General features: G+C 44.5%; 1 protein-coding gene across 3 annotated transcripts in view; it reads left to right on the top strand.

The window, feature by feature from the left end:
* The first annotated feature begins 10,735 nt into the window (after positions 1 to 10,735).
* The window catches only part of LOC139553631 (cysteine-rich motor neuron 1 protein-like), a 53,086-nt gene continuing 38,024 nt past the window's right edge, over positions 10,736 to 25,797 (top strand). Inside the window, exons 1-4 of one of the 3 annotated variants that reach the window (XM_071366176.1) lie at positions 10,736 to 11,058; positions 11,339 to 11,521; positions 15,701 to 15,862; positions 16,084 to 16,257. In XM_071366176.1, the coding sequence (XP_071222277.1) occupies positions 11,401 to 11,521; positions 15,701 to 15,862; positions 16,084 to 16,257 (457 nt within the window). In that variant the 5' untranslated portion in view covers positions 10,736 to 11,058; positions 11,339 to 11,400. Of the gene's footprint in view, positions 11,522 to 15,700; positions 15,863 to 16,083; positions 16,258 to 25,797 lie in introns of all 3 variants that reach the window. The other 2 variants (XM_071366175.1, XM_071366174.1) reach the window with 2 other exon arrangements.

The raw sequence follows: 25,797 nt of genomic DNA, 5'->3' as shown, positions 1-25,797 counted from the left end.
TGAGCTAAATCTAACTCAGCTGATAACTAAACCAACCCGTCCCAACTTTAAGAACCCAGTAAAATCCACTCTACTAGACATTATTCTAACAAATACCCCCCATAAATACACAGCCAGTGGGGTTTTTGCAAATTATATCAGTGACCACTGCCCTATTGCTTGTATTAGAGATACCAGGCTGAAACACTCTGATCCCTGTATAATCTCTAAGAGAAATTATAAACATTTCTCACAGCAAGCTTTTATCCTTGACTTATATCACTCTGAGCTTTTATCCACTTGCTGCTTTCTGGACCCGGTTTTAGCCCTTGCTTTTTTCTCTTCTATTGTTACCTCTATGTCTGATAAACATGCCCCGCTTAAGAATCACAGAGTAAGAAACCGAACCAGTTCTTGGTTCTCTCCTGAATTGTCAGGTCTTTTCCTGCAAAAGAATCGGGCCTGGGCCTTGGCGAGGAAAACAGGTACTCCAGCTGATTGGCTGTTTTTTAGGCAATTGAGAAATAAATGTACTGCAGCTGTCAAAAAGGCAAAATCAAATTACTTCCTTAATGCTATGACAGATTCTGCAGGAGATCCTGCAAAATTCTGGAAAACCGTTAATTCACTGAAACGGGGGAATTCTGCTGTTTCTCTTCCTAAGCAAATTACCTCAGACTTCTGTATTCTAACTGAAAAAAATGATATTTGTGATGCTTTTAATAAGCATTTCATCTCTGCTGGTTTTTTATTTGAAAGGAAAAGTGGACTTTGTGGTACTGGCCAGTTAGTTGATTTTTCGTCTTGCTTTTCAACCGTTACTCTGAAAAATGGTAACCCTGTTTTTAGTTTCCAGAAAATAACTGAAGCAGAGGTTCTAATTGCCCTGTGTGCCATTGATACTAAGAAATCCTTAGGCGCTGACAATTTAGACCCGTACTTACTTAAGTGTGCTGCACCTATTTTTGCTGGTTCAGTAACACACATTTTTAATCTAACATTAAGCACAGGAAATATCCCTAAGGTGTGGAAAGCAGCTTTTGTTCTGCCATTACATAAGGGAGGTGACGGTAGTGATTTGGATAACTATCGACCCATCTCTAGGCTCCCTTGTCTGGTAAAGATTCTAGAATCTATAGTCAACAAACAGTTACAATCTTTTCTTTCTGCTAACAGTATTCTTAGTACCAATCAATCTGGTTTTAGATCTAAACACAGTACCACATCGGCCACTATGCTTGTTGTAAATGATATTGCAAATGCCTTAGACGATAGAAAGCACTGTGCTGCGTTGTTTGTAGATTTGTCAAAAGCTTTTGACACTGTAGACCATGCTATCCTTTTGAGTAAGCTGTCATCTATAGGACTGGGCACTGATGCCTGCCGATGGTTTTATGACTATCTTAAAGATAGAACTCAAGCCGTCATGGTCGATGGGGTCAAGTCTGACCCCTTACAGTTACTTAAAGGTGTCCCTCAGGGTTCAATAATTGGCCCACTATTGTTCTCACTTTATATAAACAACATTGGTGATGATGTCAGATATTGTAAATTCCATTTATATGCAGATGACACAGTGATGTACTCTATTGCTCCAACAGCGGACCAAGCTTTAATGCAGTTGGAGTCTGATTTTAGGATACTACAGGGGTCTCTTTTACAGCTTAAACTTGTTTTAAACGCTAAGAAAACAAATGTCATGTTTTTTTCTAGGTCTAAACTCTCAGTTAGAAACACGTTTGTAATCACTAGCTTGGATGGTACTCAAATCAATAAGGTCTCTGCATATAAATACTTAGGGGTATGGTTAGATGATAGGCTTTCTTTTAAAAAACATGTTACTGAATTGGGAAAAAAGCTCAAATTCAAGATAGGATTCCTTTACAGAAACAGGGCTTGTCTGTCCTCTGTAAATAGGAAAAAAATTGTGCAGGCTACTTTTATGTCCGTTTTAGATTATGGTGATATTATCTATATGCATGCATCGGCAAACACATTAAAACCACTGGATGCTATTTACCATTGTGCACTCAGGTTTATCACGGGTGATAGTTACAGAACTCATCACTGTATCCTATATCAACATGTGGGTTGGGTCTCTCTATCTGTGAGGCGAGAGCAACATGCTCTCTTGTTTATTTATAAAGCACTTCTTTTAAAACTACCTCCATATATATCATCATTAATTTCCACAAGATGTACTAATTTTAAAACCAGATCACAGATGTGGATTACATTAGAGACTCCTGCGGTCTCCACAGAGTTGGGTAGGACTGCCTTCAGTTCCTTTGCACCTTATTCATGGAACAAACTGCAGATCCAACTTAAGTTAGACACTCTGGTGTCCCTTGCCCATTTTAAAATGCTTATGGAGGATCAATATGATGTTGTCTGTGATTGTTTCTGTTGAATTGTGTATGTTTTGAAATGTTCTTGTCTGTATGTCTAAAACTGTACATGTCAACATGTTTACACAGGGCACAGCCGTAAAAGAGATCCAGGTCTCAGTCTGTTTTCCCTGTTAAAATAAAGATTAAAAAAAAAAAAAAAACTTTATTTATTTAACCAGGCAAGTCAGTTAAGAACAAATTATTATTTACAATGACAGCCTAGAACAACAGATGTTTACCTTGTCAGCTCAGGAATTCGATCTAGCAACCTTCTGGTTACTGTCCCAACGCTCTAACCACAAGGCTAACTGCCGCCCCCCTTTAAGACTAGGGAGGACGATAATTTTTTTAATGAGCAGGCCTTATTTCTATTACAGCATATTGGATGACTGTCATTCATATTCCATTCACCCAGCTGAATGTAACATCGATAGGTTTAGAATTTTCCTTCTAGCCATCATGACGTTGCTACAAAGTGACAGACATTGACACATTCAATAGGGCCTTGCACACTCTTTCCTGCATCTAGCTGACCTACAGTAGGGTGTAATCATTAGTCCAACAGTTGCAAATTCAGGTAATGTTTATCCCTGTTTCGTTCCGTTTGCTTACATCTAAGAAACATTTTCAACAGAATTGGTGGAATGAATACACCCCTGATCACATGCAAACACAATTCACTTTCATAGCAGCCCCATACAAACAGCATGATCCCTTTGATTATTGTTTCATTCCTTCTCGCATCCACACGCTCTCCTCCTCTTACCTTTCCCTTCGCTTGTGGACTTCAGTGCACAACACATCAGCTATCTGTGACCAGGCAAAAAAACCTTCCCTGGCATAGCCGCGGGAAGTAGGGGTTCTGAGGGTACCGCAGCACCCCCTGAAAAATAAGAATTATATAAAAATAGAAGATTTTTTTCTTTCTCACAAAAGTAGTGCACTGGGCCTTTAATAGTCCTGTATTAGCAGACTGATATAGCCAGGGACTTGCTTCCATTCAGCCACAAGAGCCTTAATGAGGTCGGGCACTGATGTTGGCCTAGCTCACAGTCAGCGTTTCAATTCATCCCAAAGGTGTTCGATGGGGTTCAATCAATCAATCAATCAATCAATCAAATATACTTATAAAGCCCTTCTTACATCAGCTGATGTCACAAAGTGCTGTACAGAAACCCAGCCTAAAACCCCAAACAGCAAGCAACGCAGGTGTAGAAGCACGGTGGCTAGGAAAAACTCCCTAGAAATGCCAGAACCTAGGAAGAAACCTAGAGAGGAACCAGGCTATGAGGGGTGGCCTGTCCTCTTCCGGCTGTGCCGGGTGGAGATTATAACAGAACATGGCCAAGATGTTCAAATGTTCATAGATGACCAGCCGGGTCAAATAATAATAATCACAGTGGTTGTAGAGGGTGCAACAGGTCAGCACCTCAGGAGTAAATGTCAAATGGCTTTTCATAGCCGATCACTCAGAGTATCTCTACCGCTCCTGCTGTCTCTAGACAGTTCAAAACAGCAGGTCTGGGACAGGCAGCATGTCCGGTGAACAGGTCAGGGTTCCATAGCTGCAGGCAGAACAGTTGAAACTGGAGCAGCAGCACGGCCAGGTGGACTGGGGACAGCAAGGAGTCATCAGGCCAGGTAGCCTACGAGAGAGAGAGAGAGAGAGAGAGAACGAAAGAAAGAACGAAAGAACGAAAGGAAGAAAGAAAGAAAGAAAAAGAAAGAAAGAAAGAAAGAAAGAAAGAAAGAAAGAAAGAAAGAAAGAAAGAAAGAAAGAAAGAAAGAAAAAGATTGACGTCACGGCTCTGTGCAACCCAGTCAAGTTCTTCCACACCGATCTTGACAAATCATTTCTGTATGAACCTCGCTTTGTGCATGAGGGCATTGTCATGCAGAAACAGGGAAGGGCCTTCCCCAAACTGTTGCCACAAAGTTAGACGCACAGAATCGTCTGGAATGTGATTGTATGCTGTAGTGTTAAGATTTATTTTCACTGGAACTAAGGGTCCTAGCCCCGAACCATGAAAAACAGTCCCAGATCATTCCTCCTCCACCAAACTTTACAGTTGGCACTATGCATTCGGGCAGGTAGTGTTCTCCTTGCATCCGCCAAAGCCAGATTCGCCAGGCGAAAAGCTAGATGGTGAAGCATGATTCATTACTCCAGCGAACTCGTTTCCACTGCTCCAGAGTCCAATGGCGGCGAGATTTACTCACTCCAGCCGACGCTTGGCATTGCGCATGGTGATCTTAAGCTTTTGTGTGGCTGCTCGGCCATGGAAACTCATTTCATGAAGCTCCAGACGAACAGTTCTTGTAGTGATGTTGTTTCCAGAGGCAGTTTGGAACACGATAGGGATTGTTGTAACCGAGGACAGATGATTTTTACACGCTACATGCTTCACCACTTGGTGGTCCCGTTCTGTGTGGCCGCTTGTGTGGCCTACCACTTCGCTGCAGAGCCGTTGTTATTCCTAGACGTTTCCTCTTCACAATAAGAGCACTTACAGATGACCCGGGGCATCTCTAGCATTGCAGAAATTTTAAGAACTGACTTGTTGGAAAGGTGGCATCTTATGACGGTGCCACATTGAAAGTCACTGAGCTCTTCAGTCCATTCTACTGCCAATGTTTGTCTATGGAGATTGCATGGCTGTGTGCTCGATTTCATACACCTGTCAGCAAAAAGAAAAAGCCGAATGCACTAATTTGAAGGGGTGTTCACATACTTTTGTATATATAGTGTATAAGTGTCAGAAAAACTCTTTCAACCCTCACTATGCATTGCCATCACCATGGCCTTGATTCCCACATCGGCGCCATGAGTTCACTGATAAGCGTAGCATGTGCGATAGCGAGCCCATATGTCCGTCCTTACAGTAAAACCCCTAAAACACATCCTCAGGCCTGTAATAAGGTGTGCCCCACACTGTCCACTCCATACACACTCAATACATAGCCCCTCTAAGCTGTAACACATAGCCACTGTATAGCCCTGTAAGCTGTGGCCATGGAGGGGGCTCGCTGTTTCACCATAGGCCCTGTACTGTGGGTCTGTGGAAGCCCCTCCAATGTATCAGAAACACCCTCTGGCACTGGCCAGTCAGTCAAACACCAGCCAAGCCCTCCACAGCAGCAGGGTGTAAATCCAACAGCTCTAACAATGGAGGGAGTGTGAGGGGCAAGCAGAGACACACTCAGGCCTGAGACCCCCCACCCTAATAACCACTTCCAGCTGTACTGTAGGCCTCCTCATGTAGGGGATGACGAGCCTACCACCAGGGACCGTGTCCGCACCCTGGAGTCAGGGAGCTGACTTCATGGACACGCTGGAGGTTGGGTGAGTTAGTCACAGCAGCAGTGCCCCTGAGTCAGTCCACCAGCACACTACACCCATTCAGGACCTGAGAATGTATGGTAACCCGCCCTGCTCTCTGCTCCCTGCCCTGGTATTCACACACACAGACACGTACATCTACTCACTACACACTTAGAAAAAAGGGTTCCAAAAGGGATCTTCGGCTGTCCCCATAGCATAACTATTTTTGGTTCCTGGTAGAACTCTTTTGGGTTCCATGTATACTGAACAAAATATAAACGCAACATGTAAAGTGTTGGTTCCATGTTTCATGAGCTGAAATAAAAGATCCCTGAAATTTTGGGAACAAATTTGCTCACATCCCTGTTAGTGATCATTTCTCCTTTGCCAAGATAATCCATCCACCTGACAGGTGTGGCATATCAAGAATCTGATTAAACAGCAGGATCATTTCACACGTGCACCTTGTGCTGGGGAACATAAAAGTCCAGTTTTGTGTGCAGTTTTGTGTAGTTTTGTCACACAACACAATGCCAACGATGTCTCAAGTTTTGAGGGAGCATGCAATTGGCATGCATACTGCAGGAATGTCGACCAGAGCTGAATTTAATGTTTATTTATCTACCAAAAGCCACCTCCAATGTTTTTTTTAATTTGGCAGTACGTCCAACCAGCCTCACAACCGCAGACCATGTGTAATCACTCCAGCCCAGGACCTCCACAACCAGCTAAGACCAGCCAGCCACCCAGACACCTGATGAAACTGTGGGTTTGCACAACCAAAATATTTCTGCACAAATTGTCAGAAACTGTCTCAGGAAAGCTCATCTGTGTGCTCTTCACGGATGTATACCGGTTTCAACTGTACCGGGCAGATGGCATCATGCGAGATCCTGAGGCCCATTGTCGTGCTATTCATCTGCATCCGTCACCTCATGTTTCAGCATGATAATGCATGGCCCCATGTCTCAAGGATCTGTACACAATTACTGCAAGCTGAAAATGTCCCAGTTCTTCCATGGCCTGAATACTCACCAGACATGTCACCCATTGAGTATGATTGGGATGCTCTGGATGTATGACAGTGTGTTCCAGTTCGAGACAATATCCAACAACTTCGCACAGCCTTTGAAGGGGAATGGGACAACATTCCACAGGCCACAATCAACAGCCTGATTCACTCTATGGGAGGGTCAGCGTTGCAGATGTGTTGTTACCTACCCTAAACACCTGGGGGCGGCCTGTCAGGAAGTCCAGGATCCAGTTGCAGAGGGAGGTGTTTAATCCCAAGGTCCTATTCTTAGTGATGAGCTTTGAGGGCACTAATGGTGTTGAACGCTAAGCTGTAGTCAATGAATAGCATTCTCACATAGGTGTTCCTTTTATCCAGGTGGGAAAGGGCAGTGTGGAGTGCAATAGAGATGACATCATCTGTGGATCTGTTGGGGCGGTATACAAAATTGCAGTGGGTCTAGGGTTTCTGGGATAATGGTGTTGATTTAGGCAGGTTACCTTTGTGTTCGTGGGCACGGGGACTGTGGTGGTCTGCTTGAAACATGTTGGTATTACAGACTAGGTCAGGGACAGGTTGAAATGTCAGTGAAGACATTTGCCAGTTGGTCAGCGCAAGCTCGGAGTACACGTCCTGGTAATCCATTTGGCCCTGCGGCCTTGTGAATGTTGACCTCTTTAAAGGTCTTACTCACATCAGCTACGGAGAGTGTGATCACACAGTCATCCGGAACAGCTGATGCTCTCATGCATGCTTCAGTGTTGCTTGCCTCAAAGCGAGCATAGAATTTCTTTATCTCATCTGGTAGGCTTGTGTCACTGGGCAGCTCGCGGCTGTGCTTCCCTTTGTAGTCCGTAATAGTTTGCAAGCCTTGCCACACCTGACGAGCGTCGGAGCCGGTGTAGTAGGATTCAATCTTAGTCCTGTATTGACGCTTTGCCTATTTGATGGTTCGTCGGAGGGCATAGCGGGTTACTGTCTCGCTCCTTGAAAGCGGCAGCTCTACCCTTTAGCTCAGTGCAGATGTTACTTGTAATCCATGGCTTCTGGTTGGGGTATGTGTGAACGGTCACTGTGGGGACGACGTCATCGATGCACTTATTGATGAAGCCAGTGACTGATGTCGTATACTCCTCAATGCCATCGGATGAATCCCGGAATATATTTCTTTCTGGGCTAGCAAACAGTCCTGTAGCTTAGCATCTGCGTCACCTGGCCACTTCCGTACTGAGCGAGTCACTGGTACTTCTTACTTTAGTTTTTGTTTGTAAGCAGGAATCAGGAGGATAGAATTATGGTCAGATTTGCTAAATGGAGGGCGAGGGAGAGCATTGTACGCGTCTCTGTGTGTGGAGTAAATGTGGTCTAGAGTTTTTAACACTCTGGTTGCACATTTAACATGCTGGTAGAAATTAGGCAAAATGGATTTAAGTTTCCCTGCATTAAAGTCCCCAGCCACTAGGAGCGTCGCCTCTGGATGAGCATTTTCTTGTTTGCTTATGGCCTTATACAGCTCGTTGAGTGCCGTCTTAGTGCTAAGATCGGTTTGTGGTGGTAAATAGACAGCTACGAAAAATATAGATGAAAACTCTCTTGGTAAATAGTGTGGGCTACAGCTTATCATGAGATGCTCTACCTCTGGTGAGCAAAACCTTGAGACTTCCTTAATAATATTAGATTCCATGCACCAGCTGTTATTTACAAATAGACACAGACCGCCACCTTCTTGTCTTACCGGAGGTAGTTGTTTTGTCTTGTCGATGCAAGGAAAACCCTGGTAACTGTATATTATCTATGTATTATCTAAGCGAAAAAACACAATTAGTTTGGAGAACGTAAAACGGCAACCATCCCCTCCGGTGCCATTCTATATAATGTATGGAGTAAAAAGTACATTATTTTCTTTTGGAAATTAGTGAAGTAAAAGTAAAAGTTGTCAAAAATATAAATAGTGAAGTAAAGTACAGACACCTCAAAAATATTTTTACTTAAATACTTTACACCACTGGTGTGATGTCATTGAGAAGAGGTGATTGCTTTTTGGATTATAGCAATCTGCTATCGGCTGTGGAGCATAGGGGGCTGTTGTCCTGATGCACATGCTGCTGTGCTGTGCCGCGCCACTTTAAGCATTTATACTTACAGTAGCCTGTTATTCTTGAAAAAGTCAATTTCCTTGTCTTTTCCTTTTTTCTTTTAGTCATTTATTCACTGTAGGACTACATACTGACGTTCTACACTCCTGCACTCTGCACTTAGAGACCTTTTGCAAGGCTGTCTTCCTGCATCTCCCTTGGCTAGTTTGGGTCCGTTATTAGGCTACACACATACACACACTGTCTGAAGCAAATGTATTAATCTAGGAGTGATAGTGCCTGATGACAAAGATTTTGTAAGCATGAGTGTTTTATCGGAACTAAACAATATAGAATGCCAGACAGAGGAAGCTACATGACTGAAACCATAGCTTTATCTTTGTTTACTGAATGATAATACATAAATCACTGTTGATGACAACATAATGACATGCTGTAACCATGTTGCCTCTTTAACAGAAACGCTACTGGTATGAACATCTTCCCTTGAAAATGAACAAATGTGTACACAAGGACTCGTTTATACTTTGCCAAATCCAGTATCAATCCCCAGTAGATTATTTCTCAACACTTGTTGAGTTTTAGTGAGTAGCACTGTTTTCTGATCATGACCATAAGCAGGGAGACATACTGGAAACACAAAACAGATGCTCTCCAGGAGTGACAGTGAGCTGAAAAATATTCAATAATCTTTGGTGCTTTCCTTACAAGGAACATAAACAAATGTGGAAATATTGTGTGTTACGAGACCTTTTCTGGCCCAATATCTGGTGTGTCGTTGTAATAATGTGAATAAAAACAACTGATAGCCTATCTGAAAGTTGCCTGTCCTCAGTGAGAGTAGGTCTGAGTCCATGACCCTGACTCTCTGACATGGAGCTGGGGTCTCCAGCGGCCATCAGGAACCCCACTTTGAGCTGCAGCAGTGGACCCTCTAAGAGAGACCCACCATGTTTCAAAAGCACCGAATGTCCAGTCTTAAGGAGTTATCTTTAACGGTAGCTAAGTCATACTGAACATCTCAAGACAATACACATGACTAGGGCCTGTAGCCAACATACAGTACATGTCTTAACTCTCGAGAGTTAAACAGCTAACAGGGGATGTTGTACTTTGTAAACAGTATTGTGAAAGACACAATATGACCTACCTCATATACACCTGACCCTGGTGTCTGCTGGTCATTGGCACCACTGCTAGAGGTCTCCACGGGTCACTGCAGTGTCTTTCGGGCAGGGAAAACTCAAGATGTGGCTGCACCTTGCTTAACAGCTCTCTGAAGTGGTCAAGGGCTATTGGATAGGCAGATAATGCTTTGACATGGCCATTAACTGGAATTATTGGTATTGCATGATGTCCAGTGCACAACTATGGAAATGATATTCCAGAAATGAAGCAATGTGCCCAGCATGTTGTTATGTTTATGTTTGACTGAGATCACATCTAAATGCTACATCAGTTAAGTTACGGGCTTCCTTCTTGAGATGCCCTAGTATGCAGCCTACTGATTGATCAATAGTTTATATGTTGAATTGCATACAAATGTAAAAATCTATTTGATATTTCAGAATCAGTTACAATGAGCATGTAGGCCGACATTTATCAACAGTTGAATTGAAATAGAAAATAGCATGATTTTCTCAAATGAAAATGTGATTAAAAAATGTTACTATTAATTGGTCGTTAAAATAAAAGTAGAAATGAAAAGAAAAAGCGGAAAGAACATTTCGTTCAACGGAATTTCAAGGTTATTGCGAATACGCTGCCTATTGCGCAACAAAATGAGAGGACCAGCCGAACGATTAGAGGATATCTCAATGCAAATCCTCCCTCCGTTCGCTACTTGTGATTGGATGGCGTACACCAGGCTGGGCGTACACCAGGCTGGGCGTACATGTCAGTCAAGAGAAATGGGTGCAGCTAATGTCTATGCCTGTAATGTCAATTTGGGTCTCAGATTGCATCCCAATGTTTCGGTGTGAAGGCATCCTCACTCCTCTCCAAACGCAGAAGACTCACACTATGTGGTTGTCGTAGGACGCAGCTATTATTTTACTTGAAACAACAATGAAAGTGCACCTTCCTACAGTAGGCATTGAATACTTTTTTCTGAGGATAGCCCATTGACAGTAAAAGGTAAACCAGCCTACCGGAGAGACCAAACCAGGAGCATCCGTGCACTTTTTTGTGCACTTTCCGAGGTAGCCTATTCTCGGGCAGCATGCTGCCTAGGCTATTGTAAAGGCACTGACAGCGCAGGTACCAACAATTTTTCTCATTCCATTTGAACCGGAACGTTATAACTTCTGGAATTACATCTAACGGACCTCGCGGATTTAATTTGGCGATTTACTTGACAGAAGGAAATTGTTTGCTTAGACCTACATTTTTAACATAGGCTACCGATCTTGGGCTCATTATCATATTTTAAATATGTTCAGGAAGTGTTTGGTCGCGTTCTTGAATTGTTCAATTCTGGTGCGTGTGTTGATGTCTCATGATTGTACGCCATGTGATCTCCGGACGTGTCCGCCGAAAGCCTGCGAGAGCGGTCGGACTCTGGCCAGGGACCCGTGCGGATGCTGCGATCAGTGTACCCGGATGGAGTGGGAGCCGTGCGCCGGCCAGGACTGGGCACTGGGATACTGCGCCTTGGGACTAACCTGCGCGGCTGTCAACCAAACGGGAGCTGTAACGCTCCCTGAAATAGGAGTTTGTAAAGGTGGGTAGCCTATGTCTAAAATAAGACTTCACTTATGAATAAAATAGGCTCAATTTAATGTTGGTCTTGTTTCCCATTCTGAACTGTAAGCATGACCTAGAATGGCACAATCATCTTTATTCTATAGTTGGCTAAAGGGACAATTCCATGATAACGGAATTACGCAGAGATTTTTCAGCAAGTAGTCATTGTGCATAGAGGTGTATGGTTTGTTAAACTTTTATGTCAATGGTTTTTGTTTGGCATACATTTTACAGTGAAAATTCAGAGTCTCATCATAATTCAGTTATTGTGGAATTACCCTCAGGCTACTAGGTAATTATTGTGTTGTAATTACTGGGTAGGCCGTCATTGTAAATAAGAATTTGTTCTTAACTGACTTGCATAGTTAAATAAAGGTTACATTTCAAAATTTTAAAAATACAAAATTGATAGAAGAATGGGAGGTTTTAACATTGATGTTTCAGCAACACGGTTATTCATTAACATCACTCTCAGCTCTGGGCAGAAAAGTCTCCATAGTAAGTGATTATTGTAATTTAGCTTGAGCACACCACAGTGGCCAGCTAGTTCATGATTCCATCGACTGTGCTGGACATTGTCTCTAAGCTCAATGGACTGGTTGAAGCAGGTCTACGGGTTTAAGTAGCTCTTGACTGCCAACAGAGGACCTCATGTTAGACTGTTCATTTCCCCCCTTGAAACCTCACCTTTCTTCTCTTGCAGGCATGACAATAGGTTTGGCAACAAACCTTTGCACCATGCCTCCACGTCAGTATTACTTAAGTTCAGGCTTCCCTGCCAGGGCCCAATTTGAACCTCTTAAAAGTTAATGACTATTTTAATTTGTCTGATTTAAAAAGCATGGGCGGCCTAACAATGGGAAATGTGTGTCTGTGCGTGTACACTTTACTCTGTCTTCATTTGATCCTGAAACAGATTAGCTGTCCTTGTAGAAAGTGTTTTGCTGTAATGTGGTTGCCCAATCAATGGGCTTATGATGTGCCTCTGAGGGCTCCCTTGGGGTCAAGGCAAAATGGCAAAAGTCTCACCAGCAGGTTTTCATTGGCAGATTTATCTGAATGACCTTACCATGAATCCCACTGTGGTCTCCCTGCCTTCCCTCCTATCAGATCCATGTCCTATACCAGTCCTTTACTGACAGTTTATGAAGCTGTTGTACACAATATATCCCTGGCACCCAGGGAAATTATACTCCAGAGGATGGCTCTCCAAATCCTTTAGGGCTTCAAGGGTACCCATCCATGAACATTGTGTGTGTGAGTGTGTGTTTGAGTGTGTGTGTTTGAGTGTGTGCGCGCGTGTGTATGTAGCATTCTAAAAGGACAGCCAAGATCAGCTTTTCACACAGTTGATAAGGCAGAACAGGAGTTGCCCTCTGAGAGAGCTGGGCATGGGGCATGGTCAGGATCACATCAAGCACCAGCCAGTCCCTCACCTGGACTCTGTCCAGACTGAAACAAAGCGATAGCATGGGACTGACATTACCAGAGGTGAGGAAAAACAGTCCCACGTTGGGGCCGGATCTACATGATCCTGCCCTCCACCATCACTCGGAGGGGTCTAGTGGTCCTGGGTCTCCGGCCCCAGGGTGTCCCAGGAGATAGTGTCCCTGATTGGGCTTTATTTACAGGTTATGCTGGCAGGCCTTAATCCCCCTCCATACCCATAGCTACCCCCTCTGTCAAATTAACAGCTTTGAATGTCTCTAAATGATGAATGCACTAAGTGTTTGTAAGTCGCTCCGGATAAGAGCTAAATTACTAAAATGTCTAATGTAAAAGTTAATGGTTTCCATGATTGAGTCGTGCCTCTGGTCCTCGTGGCTGCGGGACCCAGCGCATGCAGCGCCCCCCCCCCCCACATCGTTGATACAATGTTGTAAGTTCGCTAGCAGGCGGAGGAGAGAGATGAATGCGATTGAAAGAACCTGAACCAACTGTCACTTATTCAAACCATGACAGAGAGGTGGAAGTGTTCGTTTCATTTGGAAAAAGATTTCATTTTCATATTTACCACTGTATCAGTACACAATTGCATTTTTCTAAATAGGAGAATGGTTAAATTAGAGACCCCCCACCCCCAAAGTTGTACTTTCGTTGCATTTATGGGATCTCATGTATGATTTGGGGGTTCTGTGTTCCCCCCGTAATTCGCACACTATGGAATGGTGATGGAGGTCGAAGAAAGTATACCATGTCTTCAGGTGACATCTGTAGTAGACAAACATGTGTACAGTCAGTGAGAAAATAGCTGATGCACATGATATTGAACAGAATGCTAAATATCCAGTAAGTGTATGCTTATGAGGACTTTTATACTATGTGCATACTGTATATCAAGTGCAGCCAGTTAAAGTGGTTGTGTATTGTTATGACAGCTGTGATTAGGGAAAGTTGCCTGTGAATCCAAACACGTAACTAATTTAATCCCCAAAGGGTTTTTCACCACTTGTGTGATATCGATGTTTGGCCCAGGGTGTTTTTATTTTGTCTGTCTCACTGTGTTAGTGCCACCTCTTCCCTCTCCAGAGCACTTAACAATAGCACCTCACAGAATGTCTGTCCTCAAGCGCAAAGATTGGACTTTGCGTCCTGTCCAGTCCACTACTCCTTCTAATCCTGTCCACTTCCCTCTTCCTCCAGCATTATCTAATGTTTCAAAGACTTCCTTTGGAGCTTGCTATCAGCCAAAGGGCCTCAGAGGTCAACTTTCCCATCGCAGCTCTGGATGCCAAGACAAGCAGTCTCCATGGCTGAGAGGACTTCCCCAGAGACGTAGCCGTGATCCAGGCCAGCTGAGTGGCCGGGATCACAGCCGGGAGGGTCAACCTAATCATTAGCTACAGTAATTAGAGGTTCACTCCCCCTAACCTCTCATTTTGCTTTGTCTGCCTCCTACTCCTGGAGGCCCCCTTTAGCACCCCACAGACACACTCAGACACCCACCTTCAATGACTGCTATTTAAAAATACCCTCCCAGGCAGAGAAAGGCCCAGAGATGGAACAAATGAGGAGGTGGGGATCATTTTAAGGTAACAGGAAATACGAGGGAGAGTTTTGGCGTGGCAGGGGAGCTCCGTTTGAAAAGCCTGCCTGCCCCTCTACTCTCCCCAATGTCTTGGCTGGTTTAACTCACACAGTGTCTGCCACCCAAGATTCACCTCTCTCTCTTTCAACTCTGGAAATAATCACTTACAGAGTCTCCAGAATTAGCACATCAGAGAGCGGTGGGTTTGTATAGGTGACCATTATAGGCTACATACAGAGCACTTCTCAAGTACCACTTCTGAAAGGAATGACAATGTGCTGTACGATAACAGAAGTTCATCCCTGCTTTCCCTTTGTTTGGTATTAATAAATGAACAACGTACATTTTCTTAAGTATTTTCATTATCGCCAGCCTATACCAGCATATACCATCATTTTTAATCATCATTGTCTCCCGGCCCCTAGCAGAGTATTAAAGCAAGGCTTCTCCTTCTGAGAGGAAAGAAGAAGTACACCTTTACTCACCGATTACCACTCTATAGTGTTTTACAAAGTTTATTTAGCCCAGCTCCTGTAATACATTCTGATGGGAACACTACTACTCATACTTCTAAATGTGTCTGTGAGAGAAGCCAGAGTATTTTGATAAGCAGTAATCAAGTCTCTACACTGTTGATTGAGGCCTGGAAGACAAGCTGTTGAAGGGAGAGTAAAGGAGCGCTGTATTGTGGTGTTTTCTGTTTGAGCCTGTTTACTCTGTGGCACGCAGGCAGTGCATCAGGCATGAACACGAAAACCCTGTGGGGTCCCTGTGGGGTCCCTGAGGAGCAGAGAGGCAGCTGACGTGGTGGGTCCCCTGTCTCCCCTCCATCCTCCACCCCCCATTGTCATTAGATGTGTTTGTTTGTGTTGAGCTCAGCCTGGAGGAGCTAGCTACAGTATATCAGAGGTAGGGGTAGGGATGGTTGGCTGGGCATGGAACAAACACATAAGGTAAATGGCAGTAGCAAGGCAATGCATGGCAGGAACAGAACAGAGATGTCTGCTCTGGATCGCTTTGACGATGCTTCTCTTCTCCCCTACCCCCCTTTCCTCTCCTTTCCCCTCCTCTCCAGCCCCTCCCCTCTTCTTTCTTTTCCTCTAATATCTTGTCTCCTCCTTTCCACAGTTCTGCCTCACAGTCCGGAGGCTGGGTTGGAGGATGAGCGCTGCCCCTTGCAGACAGGCTGTGACAGGGCCGGGGCCATGTGTGTGTGTGACGCCCGTCACTCCTGCCTGGGCTCCTTCAGCTACCCTGACATGGAATCCTGCATGAGGGCCAGCAAGACAGGTGAGTTTCCCACAGCTAGCCATCAGGAGCAAAAAATACAATCCATTGAACATTGCTAATCCATACCAGATGTTGTACGCTGGTGACTAATGCTATTAACATGTCATAGTGATGACACACATGCTCAGTCTGAGGGTGGCCCCAGCATGGATCTGCGTGGTGCCATTGTCAGTGACTGATGATGACGGACTATGTCCTGTCCCCCCTTCTCTTTCTTTTAGAAGGCCGTAGACATGAGTACCAGGAGAGGCACAGGGAGAAGTTTGTGGGACCCTCCGACCCAGCTTGCATGTTTTCTGGGTGCAACCTGACAGCGCAGGGCTGTGTGTGTGAATCCCAGAGCTGCCACTATCACTCCTCCTACATCAACCGCAGCCAGTGCCAGGAGGCCGCAGGTAACCTAGAACTAACCTAAAACTAACCAACAACTGCTCAAGTCATGTTGCACAAAGGTGGCTGATACAGTGGCTGATACAGTGGCTGATACAGTGGCTGATACAGTGGCTGATACAGTGGCTGATACAGTGATACACAAAATGCAGATTCCAAAAAAGAGCTGACCTTATTTATCCTACAAAATTCCTGTCTTTTACACTATCTCTATTTGAGTTGAGCTCAGCTTATTAAGCATATGTACCCTATGTACCCTAATATATACCTTGAGTTATGTGCTAACTGACTCATACCTGACTCATGTCTAGGTTGAAAAAATACAGTTTAAGACAAAGTAATAATTCCATGCTGAGCGTTCAAAAATAAGCACATTCATTGTGCTAGCACTGTTGCTGATTATACTGGATTAGCATTGATAACGTGACCAGTGGTCGGGAAATCAAGTAATAAAGTGTCTGTAGATCATTTGAAAAACATTTAAATAAGTAGATTTACAGTAAAACAGTTATGATATGTGTTTGCTGAGTAGTTAGCTGAAATTCATTACGATTGTCTTTATTCTCCACTTTGATGGAAAACTTTCTGTACTGCTAACATTCACTTCCAGTCCGGCACTGGTCCAATGAATTTGTTTATTTTCGAACACTTCTGCATGGAATGATTACATTGTCTTAACCTTCTCTTCAACCTAGACCCATACAGTACAGCGAGTCAGCACAACCTGTGAAAAATCACAGAGGTGTAGTAGACAATCAGTCAGTCTATTCCAAAGCCCTTTCCATGTCAACACCGAGAGAGAGTAGCAGAGAGAGGTTCTATTATAAGGAGGAGAATATACTGTGGACCTATGAGGTGATAGAAATCTACGTACACAGTGTTCAGGCTGTAAAGTGTAACAGTATAGTGTGTTGGCTGAATTCTCAGCCTGTGTCCAGGGTTAAAGCACAGAGTGAGGAGGAAGATAGACCTCCACAGAGCTCAGGAACCAGAGTGACAATTATGAGCTGTTTGTTTAAATGTGCCTCATAGAGGGGCTAAGGGTAAGTACCCATGTAGCTGCCTCTCTGACTGACACTTCTAAGTGAGAATTGTTATTGAGGTGGGTTCTATTTCACCCCTTTGACAGAACTGTGTGAGAGATGCATAAAACCAACATGGCAGCTCTCTGTATGTATAAAGAACGTTGGTCTCACTGAGAAAGTGCCAGTGAGTGAACTCACAGATTCTCTCTTGCTGTGTTAGTGGGAAGATCTCATCATCCGCTTCATAATACTGCGTAGCCATGTTGTGCCAAAAAGCTAGACTCACGTCAGTTTACTAAGGACATTTGTTGAGTTTAGGAGGCCCAATTCAAGACAAGTGACTCGATCCACAACTAAGACATTTGTTTTAGCTTTGTTTGTGCTTTCATCCCTTTTTTTCTTTGATAGTTCAGTTGGGAAATTTGTACCATTCCTGATAATGTAAGGTCTGAGAGTATTGTATGATGTGCCATTTAGCGGACGTTTTATCCAAAGCGACTTATAGTCATGAGTGAATTTTCTTTTACATATGAGTGGTCCCGGGAATCAAACTCACCGTCCTAACATTAGAAGAACCATGCTCTACCAACTGAGCTAGAGAGGACCACAAAATGTGTAATCTTCAGTTATATGATCTACAAACAAGATCTACATCCAAACAAGGTTGTTACAGAGCATTTACAGTCCCTTGGCTGTGTATTTGGATACTTGTACTGAGCTGTTTGTTCTGTAAATCCCTCTAGCAGTGCGGAAAAGTACACATACTGTATTATTGAGAGACAGTGTCATTGCCCTCTCCTGTGTCCCTATGAATAATATACAAGTCCTCTGCTGCATTTCTCAACTTCCAGTTGTCTAGAGCAGCCAAGAGAGGACGACAGCGTGAAATCACAACACTGAAAACAGTAAACAACATTTTTCTGCAGCTTATGTGCTGTCGCTACTCCACACACCCTTCAGACGGCCATGCATTAAGTAAGGAGGGTGTGTGTGTTTTCAGGGCACTGATAATGAACTTGTTTTGTCTGACTGGCTTGGCAGACATCTTGCTGTCTGTCGTCAGTGCTTCCGTTATGATGAGTAACCCTGAGTGCAGTGCTCCTGAGATGTCATGGAGCTACCCATCTGATCAAGTAGTGATTTAGCTCTGGGTCAATGTGTCCCTTAGCTTGTGATGTCTACACATACTGTAAGCTCTGCTTTCGCTGCATGAGAGTTACAGCGATTCCAATCTTCACATGCAGTTGAAGATGAAAGCGGACCTTGTTGCCAGTATTTGAAGCACTTTTTCAGCCATCCATTTGAACATAGCATCCTCTGCCTCTGCTTGGGGCTTGTACATTCACACATGGTAGTGGTTTGGGACTGGCTCTTAATGCTCGCTCTGACTCAGAGAGTAGAGTAGCTTTCTGAGGCCAGCCGACTGTCCTGGCTTGTGTTCCTGTTTACTGTTTGTTCGAAGACTTGGGGCACAAACCTCGTTTGCAGCTTCACCGTCTGCAGCGCCTGATCACCAACAGCCATTTCTTAGTATCGCTAAGGGCTCTCTATAAATGTACTGTCAGTATGCTGACGCACGTCGTTGGACTTCAAACAGGGGTCAATGTCATGTTGGGTGCTGGGAGGTGACATGAACACAGGCACCCTGTGTTGCTGATGAGGAAGTATTAGACTGGATCTCTGAGGATTGATCAAATTAGTGGAAGAGGAGGAAGAGGTCAGGCCAGGGAGCCAGCTAGGGAAAGCCATTTTGACAAGTTATTTGTGTCAAGTGCAGGAAATGGTCTGGGGCCTGTATTTAGTTCTCCGGCCCTGAGTGTACATTTATGGCTTTGATTAATTATAAGTCTTTGAGCTGCTGTGCACAAGGAGTTTCCCCATGTGGCCTTCAGAAGAGGTGCTTGTTCTGTAATACTTTGATTGATGTTGCTGATATGACCTGATGTTGTAATGGCCCTGCGGAGAGCGGCTCTGAGAAAACAGAAGGCCGATTTAAGCCTGTGGGTTGTTACACAGCTATTATATGTCATGTTACATCAATGTACTTTAAACTCCCAACATGTGACTGGTCCTCATGGCTAACCTCAGAAGGTTAATATGGGTGAAATGGGGCAGTATTAATGTTTAGTACAAGTGTATACTTTTAAAAGAACATTACAAGGGAGGAAGTGGAGTTGAGGTGGGTCAGACACTGGAGCCGTGCCCACCATGATGCCATGGTGCAAACAGACCTCGCCACCACAGAGTTGGCCCACCAGTAGTACCACATTCGCCTGTATCCTTCCCCTGAAAGCATCATTAGTTCTGCTTGGCTGCAGCCTCTTTGTGGCATCACTATTACTCGCCAGTCCAGACCGCCAGTAGCTGGCAGGGGTGCTAGACGTCTCTGTGTTTGTGTGTCGTCTGCAGAGGCTATGGCCTCTGTCATGCCCGTGTGTGTGTGTGTGTGTGTGTGTGCGTGCGTGCGTGCGTGCGTGCGTGCGTGCGTGCGTGCGTGCGTGCGTGCGTGCGTGCGTGCGTGCGTGCGTGCGTCTTGGCAGTGATTTCAGAGGGGAAACAAAACACAGTTTATCTGTTGGCTCAGACAAAGAGCTTCCCGCTAGGCAAAGTGGGATCGCTGTCTCAGTCTGTTGTCCTCTCACTGCTCCCAGTCACCCAGCTGATAGCTCTGCTTACCAGGTACCACAACTTTTCCCAAGCCCTGCCCCAACCCAAGCCCCAGCCCCTGCCTCCAGCCTCAGATCCATTCCTGCCCTCCAGCCCCTGCCCCAGCTCTAGCCACCAGCCTCTGCTTTTTCTGGTTGTCTGTGAGAAAACATGAGCAGATGACCAACAATGTTACGTAACTCAACTGCCTCAACTACCACGAACTGGGCAGCTGCAGAGTGTATCCCTGGACTGACTGGGCACCTGCAAAGCGTAGCCCCGTACTCCCCTGGACTGACTGGGCACCTGCAAAGCGTAGCCCCGTACTCCCCTGGACTGACTGGGCAGCTGAAGAGCATAGCCCCGTACTCCCCTGGACTGACTGGGCAGCTGCAGAGCATAGCCCCGTACTCCCCTGGACTGACTGGGCAGCTGAAGAGCATAGCCCCGTACTCCCCTGGACTGACTGGGCAGCTGCAGAGCGTAGCCCCGTACTCCCCTGGACTGACTGGGCAGCTGCAGAGCGTAGCCCCGTACTCCCCTGGACTGACTGGGCAGCTGCAGAGCGTAGCCCCGTACTCCCCTGGACTGACTGGGCAGCTGCAGAGCGTAGCCCCGTACTCCCCTGGACTGACTGGGCAGCTGCAGAGCGTAGCCCCGTACTCCCCTGGACTGACTGGGCAGCTGAAGAGCATAGCCCCGTACTCCCCTGGACTGACTGGGCAGCTGCAGAGTGTAGCCCCGTACTCCCCTGGACTGACTGGGCAGCTGCAGAGTGTAGCCCCGTAATCCCCTGGACTGACTTTTATGTGCACAGCCCAATTCATGTTTTATGTTCAGTTTCCTCTAAGGCAGATCCAGAGACCTTTAACTCTGTTTGAAGGTTCCCTCATGGCCCATTTGTTACTGTTTCATTCAACTTGGACCATACTTGTGCCATCCTTTCACTCCAATGCATTTTGTGCCAGCTCTGTAGTAGACAATTGTCCATAGAAAAGTATTCTCTGCAACATTGTTCAGCCCGTTCAGCATGATAAAAGCTCAGCCTCTCTCTTTCAATCTCCCTGGCCCAATCTCATCTGACAATACGAAGAAGGCTGTGTTGAGCTACTCTGAGCAGAGAACACTCGGATCACGTTTTTCATCCTCAAATATTTAGCCTGTGTGTGTGTGTGTGTGTGTGTGTGTGTGTGTGTGTGTGTGTGTGTGTGTGTGTGTGTGTGTGTGTGTGTGTGTGTGTGTGTGTGTGTGTGTGTGTGTGTGTGTGTGTGTGTGTGTGTGTGTGTGTGTGTGTGGACTATGGGCTGCTGCAGCTCTCTCTTCTGACACACTGCCCTAACCAGAGTGTGATGATCAGACGTCTATGTTTCCCTCTCCTGTGACCCTGTGCCTTTTGCCCTGAACCACCTCCCAGACTTAGTTCTTAAAAATAGAGGACAATACAGACATTTTTAGCCTCAACTGCCAGTTGGCAAGCGGCCAGACCTCCACAGCTTACGTGAGAGATGAGCCTGATGGGTCCCTTTGCGGACAAACTGTATAAAACCAGAGGATGTACCAGAGGCCCATGGAGGGCAGCTGTACTAAGACAGCTTTGTTCTCGGCTGACTTGCTTCCAAAGTCAGTCACTGAACAAAACTCACATTGTGCACTTGTTCCATGAGTAAACTCAGGCTGTCAACACAGCCTCCTCTGCCTACCAGAGCTGCTACAGTCAGATGAATACTGTGCTCCTTGTGCTCTGTGTAGAAAAAAGCTAATTTACATAGAGGTGTTTTCTTTTCCTGAATGGGCTTCTCGGAGATGCCAGAAATATGCATTGTTTACAATAGCACATTCTGTGGTAATAAACCAATTTCTAAATCCTACCTCAAGCCCAACTTCAGGGTGTGTGTGGGTGTGTGTGTGTATTAAGGCTTTCCTAGGGGGTTGCTAGGTTTTCCATACTATCTCACCACCACAACAAGAGAACGTTTTGACCATTCTACAGACTGAATTTATTAAGCATGCCAAATTAGGTCTTTGTGTTTTTGTTTGCGTAAGCTGGAGAATAGCCACCATTGTAATACAGAGATTGCTTTTGTGACCACTGACTAGCTAATTACCCCATTGGTGCTTCTAGATAGAACACAAACAGAATGTGCTGAAATCCATCCTCTACTGAGTTTACCATACTGTTCCATGCTTTGTGTCTGCCTATTATGTTCAGAAATGGCTAACAATATCATTCATTTGAATGACAATAGAGTGTCTGGCAGCTGGTTTTCCCAGCGTACTCCAGTCCACCCATTGTTAGACGTGAGTAAGCAATCTGTTTTCTTTGACTGGGGCACACAGAAAGTCTTATTCAATGCAAACATTGCACAACATTTTATTCATGGCCACATCACTCTGTTAGACAGCAGCACGCTCTGTGTTACTGCTATTAGATATAAAACCTCTGAAATCAGCCTGTCACTGAAGTTTATTTAACCCAAATGCAGGAATTAGGCCAAAAACCGTTAAATGGGTCGTTGCTCGGCCTAATTCAGGGGAATTTCCCCCCTTCTCTCTGACACTATTCAGTAACAACGTTGATCAATGCAAGCTTTGTGCCTGCCCCCACTGTTCACAGGTTCCTAGAGCAAACAGTACAGTACAGATACCTCATGCCCATGCACTATTTATTCAGGGAAGAATAAATCCAACACTTCTTTCATCCTCAATTTCATCTGTCAGATATCTCCCCCAAATATGACTCTCCTGCTCAAGTCACAACTTGACTTTTACGGGTCAGGCAAACTTCAAACGACTGCATAGATGGAACATTAACATGCCGGGTGAGCATTGGGTCGCACCGATGTGTTCAACCCTTGAGGGTTTGACTATTGAAAGTAATACTGCAATCATCGCTGTACGTGGAGTTGAACTGTCTGTCTGTGGAGCAGAACCTGGGCTCCAGTCCCTCTGTTTGCCATTTCAGTTTCCCATCTGGTAGGAACAGCCTCAGGGATCCTCTTTCAGGCCCTCAAATGTCAGGGATGAGACACATCCTCTGCTAGAGTCGTGTTGCACCAGGGAACGCCAAAAGTCTGGGAAGGACATCAACAAACTAGCTTCTGAAAGAGCCACAAACCCCAAGCCTTGTTACGCAATTTCATTCTATTTCATTCTCTTTCCACCAAAACCATAATGCATGCAAAGATTGTAAAGTATTCTTCTCATACGCATGATAGCCATTACATTTCTCTCTCTTAGGAGTCAATTAGTTATTTATTAGCTTCATGGCATTTCCTTTCCTAAAGGCCCAAGGGAAGACATTAAGTAGAAACGTAATTACCAATTGTCTGCACTGTCATCAATCATACACTGCTTTATTCCACCCTTCCTCACACTCTCTCCCAGTCCTCTGTAACAGCCACAGATCTAACCTGGTATCCTACAAACAGGAGATCTGTGACATTTTTTTGCCATTGACAATTACAGTGCCTTCAGAGAGTATTCATACCCATTGACTTATTTCACATTTTGTTGTGTTACAGCCTGAATTCCAAATCGATTAAATAACCATCTGTTTTAGGTTATTATCCTGTTGAAAAGTGAATTAATCTACCAGTGTCTGGTGAAAAGCAGACTGAACCAGGTTTTTCTCTAGGATTTTGCCTGTGCTTAGCTTCATTACGTTTCTTTTTTATCATGAAAAACTCCCCAGTCCTTAACGATTACAAGCATACCCATTACATGATGCAGCCACCACTGTGCTTGAAAATATGGAGAGTCTTACTCAGTAATGTGTTGTATTGGATTTTCCCCAAACATAACACTTTGTATTCATTACTAAAATTGTATTTCATTTTTTTGAACTATTACTTTAGTGCCTTGTTGCAAACAGGACGTATTGTTTGGAATATTTTAATTCAGTACAGGCTTCTTCTTTTCACTGTCAATTAAGTCAGTATTGTGCAGTGGCGTGCCGTGGGCCTGGGACATGGGCCTTCAGTGAGGTCCTACACAGTCCCACCCGAATTAATCCACCTCTTATTACCATCATTATGATGCCCAGCCGTAAAGCACCATTGCTTGTAAGTGCCCAGCCGTACTTTGGTGTCTCGTTGCTGCCTTGGTTAGACAACTCAAGTTTGCAAAGCCAGTGTGGCTCCAAACACCAAATCGATCACTTGCAAATAATAGGCATTCCCAGCAGTACAGTTTGCAGTGCTTCTCGGAGCCTGAAACTTTGAAAGTGGCGAACGAACCCCTTTCCCGCCTGTGACAGGCTTTGTAGCGTCGGCGTTGGGCGACCTCTCCTTACAATGTCTAACTTTTCTTGAAAAGTTCGTCTTGAGAATGGCGTTATAATTATATCCTCGACCAAATCGATATCTTCTCCTCCTTCCGCCATTGTGGGTTGAAAAAACAGCTTAGTAGTACGCAAATTAATTTGTTTATCAAATTCAGTTACCTAGTTCTGAGGTTCTGCATAGACCTGCCCATAGGACCTGCCTCTCAATATTGGTAATCCAATCAAAAGACGTGCACGCACTACGCCTGCTAGCTGGCTCCGGTGTAACACTGGAGCCAGCCAGCAGGCGTACAATAGCCAACTCTGAAGCTGATTGGTTGACACTCTGCCTGAGGGCAGATTTTAGACCCCTGGCAACACATGATGGCTGAATATGATTGGATAAAAGATCTAACATAAAGACCAGCCCTCCAAATCTCAACCTGGGGCTGGAAGCAGTGCAACCAAGAGGAAAGCTATGAAATGAAGAGTATAACTCTTACTCTGGGGAATAATTTAATACATATTTGTGGGAAAATATATTTAAAAAAAATTATATTCTGATGATGTTTAGGCCAGCAGAGAAGGCCTTGCTGGCCCTGACGGCCCACCACTGGTATTGTGGAGTAACTACAATGTTGTTGCTCCATCATCAGTTTCCTCCTATCACAACCATTCAATTCTGTAACTGTTTTAAAGCCACCATTGACCTCATGGTGAAATCTCTGAGATGTTTCCTTCCTCTCTGGCAATTGAGTTAGGAAGGACCCATGTATCTTTGTAGTGACTGGGTGTATTGATACACCATCAAAAGTGTAATTCATTGTTTTTTACCCATCTACCAATAGGTGCCCTTGTTTGCAAGGTATTGGAAAACCTCCCCGGTCTTTGTGGTTGAAATGTTTGAAATTCACTGTTTGACTGAGGGACCTTACAGATAATTGTATGTGTGGGAAACAAAGACGAAGTAGTCATTAAAAAATCATGAAAAAAAATGAAAAAACACTATTTTTGTAACGAACGTCGTCGGGAGAAGGAGAAGAGGACCAAGGTGCAGCGTGGTAAGTATTCATAATACTTTTAATAAATACGAACACTTGAACAAAACAACAAAACAACAAATGAACAGTTCTGCAAGGTGCAAAACACAAAACAGAAAACATCTACCCACCAAGCACAGGTGGGAATGAGGCTACCTAAGTATGGTTCTCAATCAGAGACAACGATAGACAGCTGCCTCTGATTGAGAACCACACTAGGCCAAACACCTAGAAATACAAAACATAGAACAAAACATAGAATGCCCACCCCAACTCGCGTGACAATTATTGCACACAGAATGTGACTTGTCAAGATAATTTTTACTCCTGAACTTATTTAGGCTTGCCATAACAAAGGGGTTGAATACTTATTGACTCGAGACATTTGTACAAATTTCAAAAAACATTATTCCATTTTGATATTATGGGGTATCGTGTGTAGGACACAAAATCTAAATTAAATACATTTTAAATTCAGGCTGTAACACAACAAAACTCAAGGGGTGTGAATACTTTCTGAAGGCAATGTATAGGACAGGACATGAGTTTGCAGCACCCAATCCCTCGACTCTG

This window comes from Salvelinus alpinus, chromosome 25 (assembly GCF_045679555.1).
Source record: "Salvelinus alpinus chromosome 25, SLU_Salpinus.1, whole genome shotgun sequence".
NCBI classification, from domain to species: domain Eukaryota; kingdom Metazoa; phylum Chordata; class Actinopteri; order Salmoniformes; family Salmonidae; genus Salvelinus; species Salvelinus alpinus.
The sequence above is the reverse complement of the archived record's forward strand: the minus strand, read 5'-3'. Positions and strand labels throughout refer to the sequence as shown.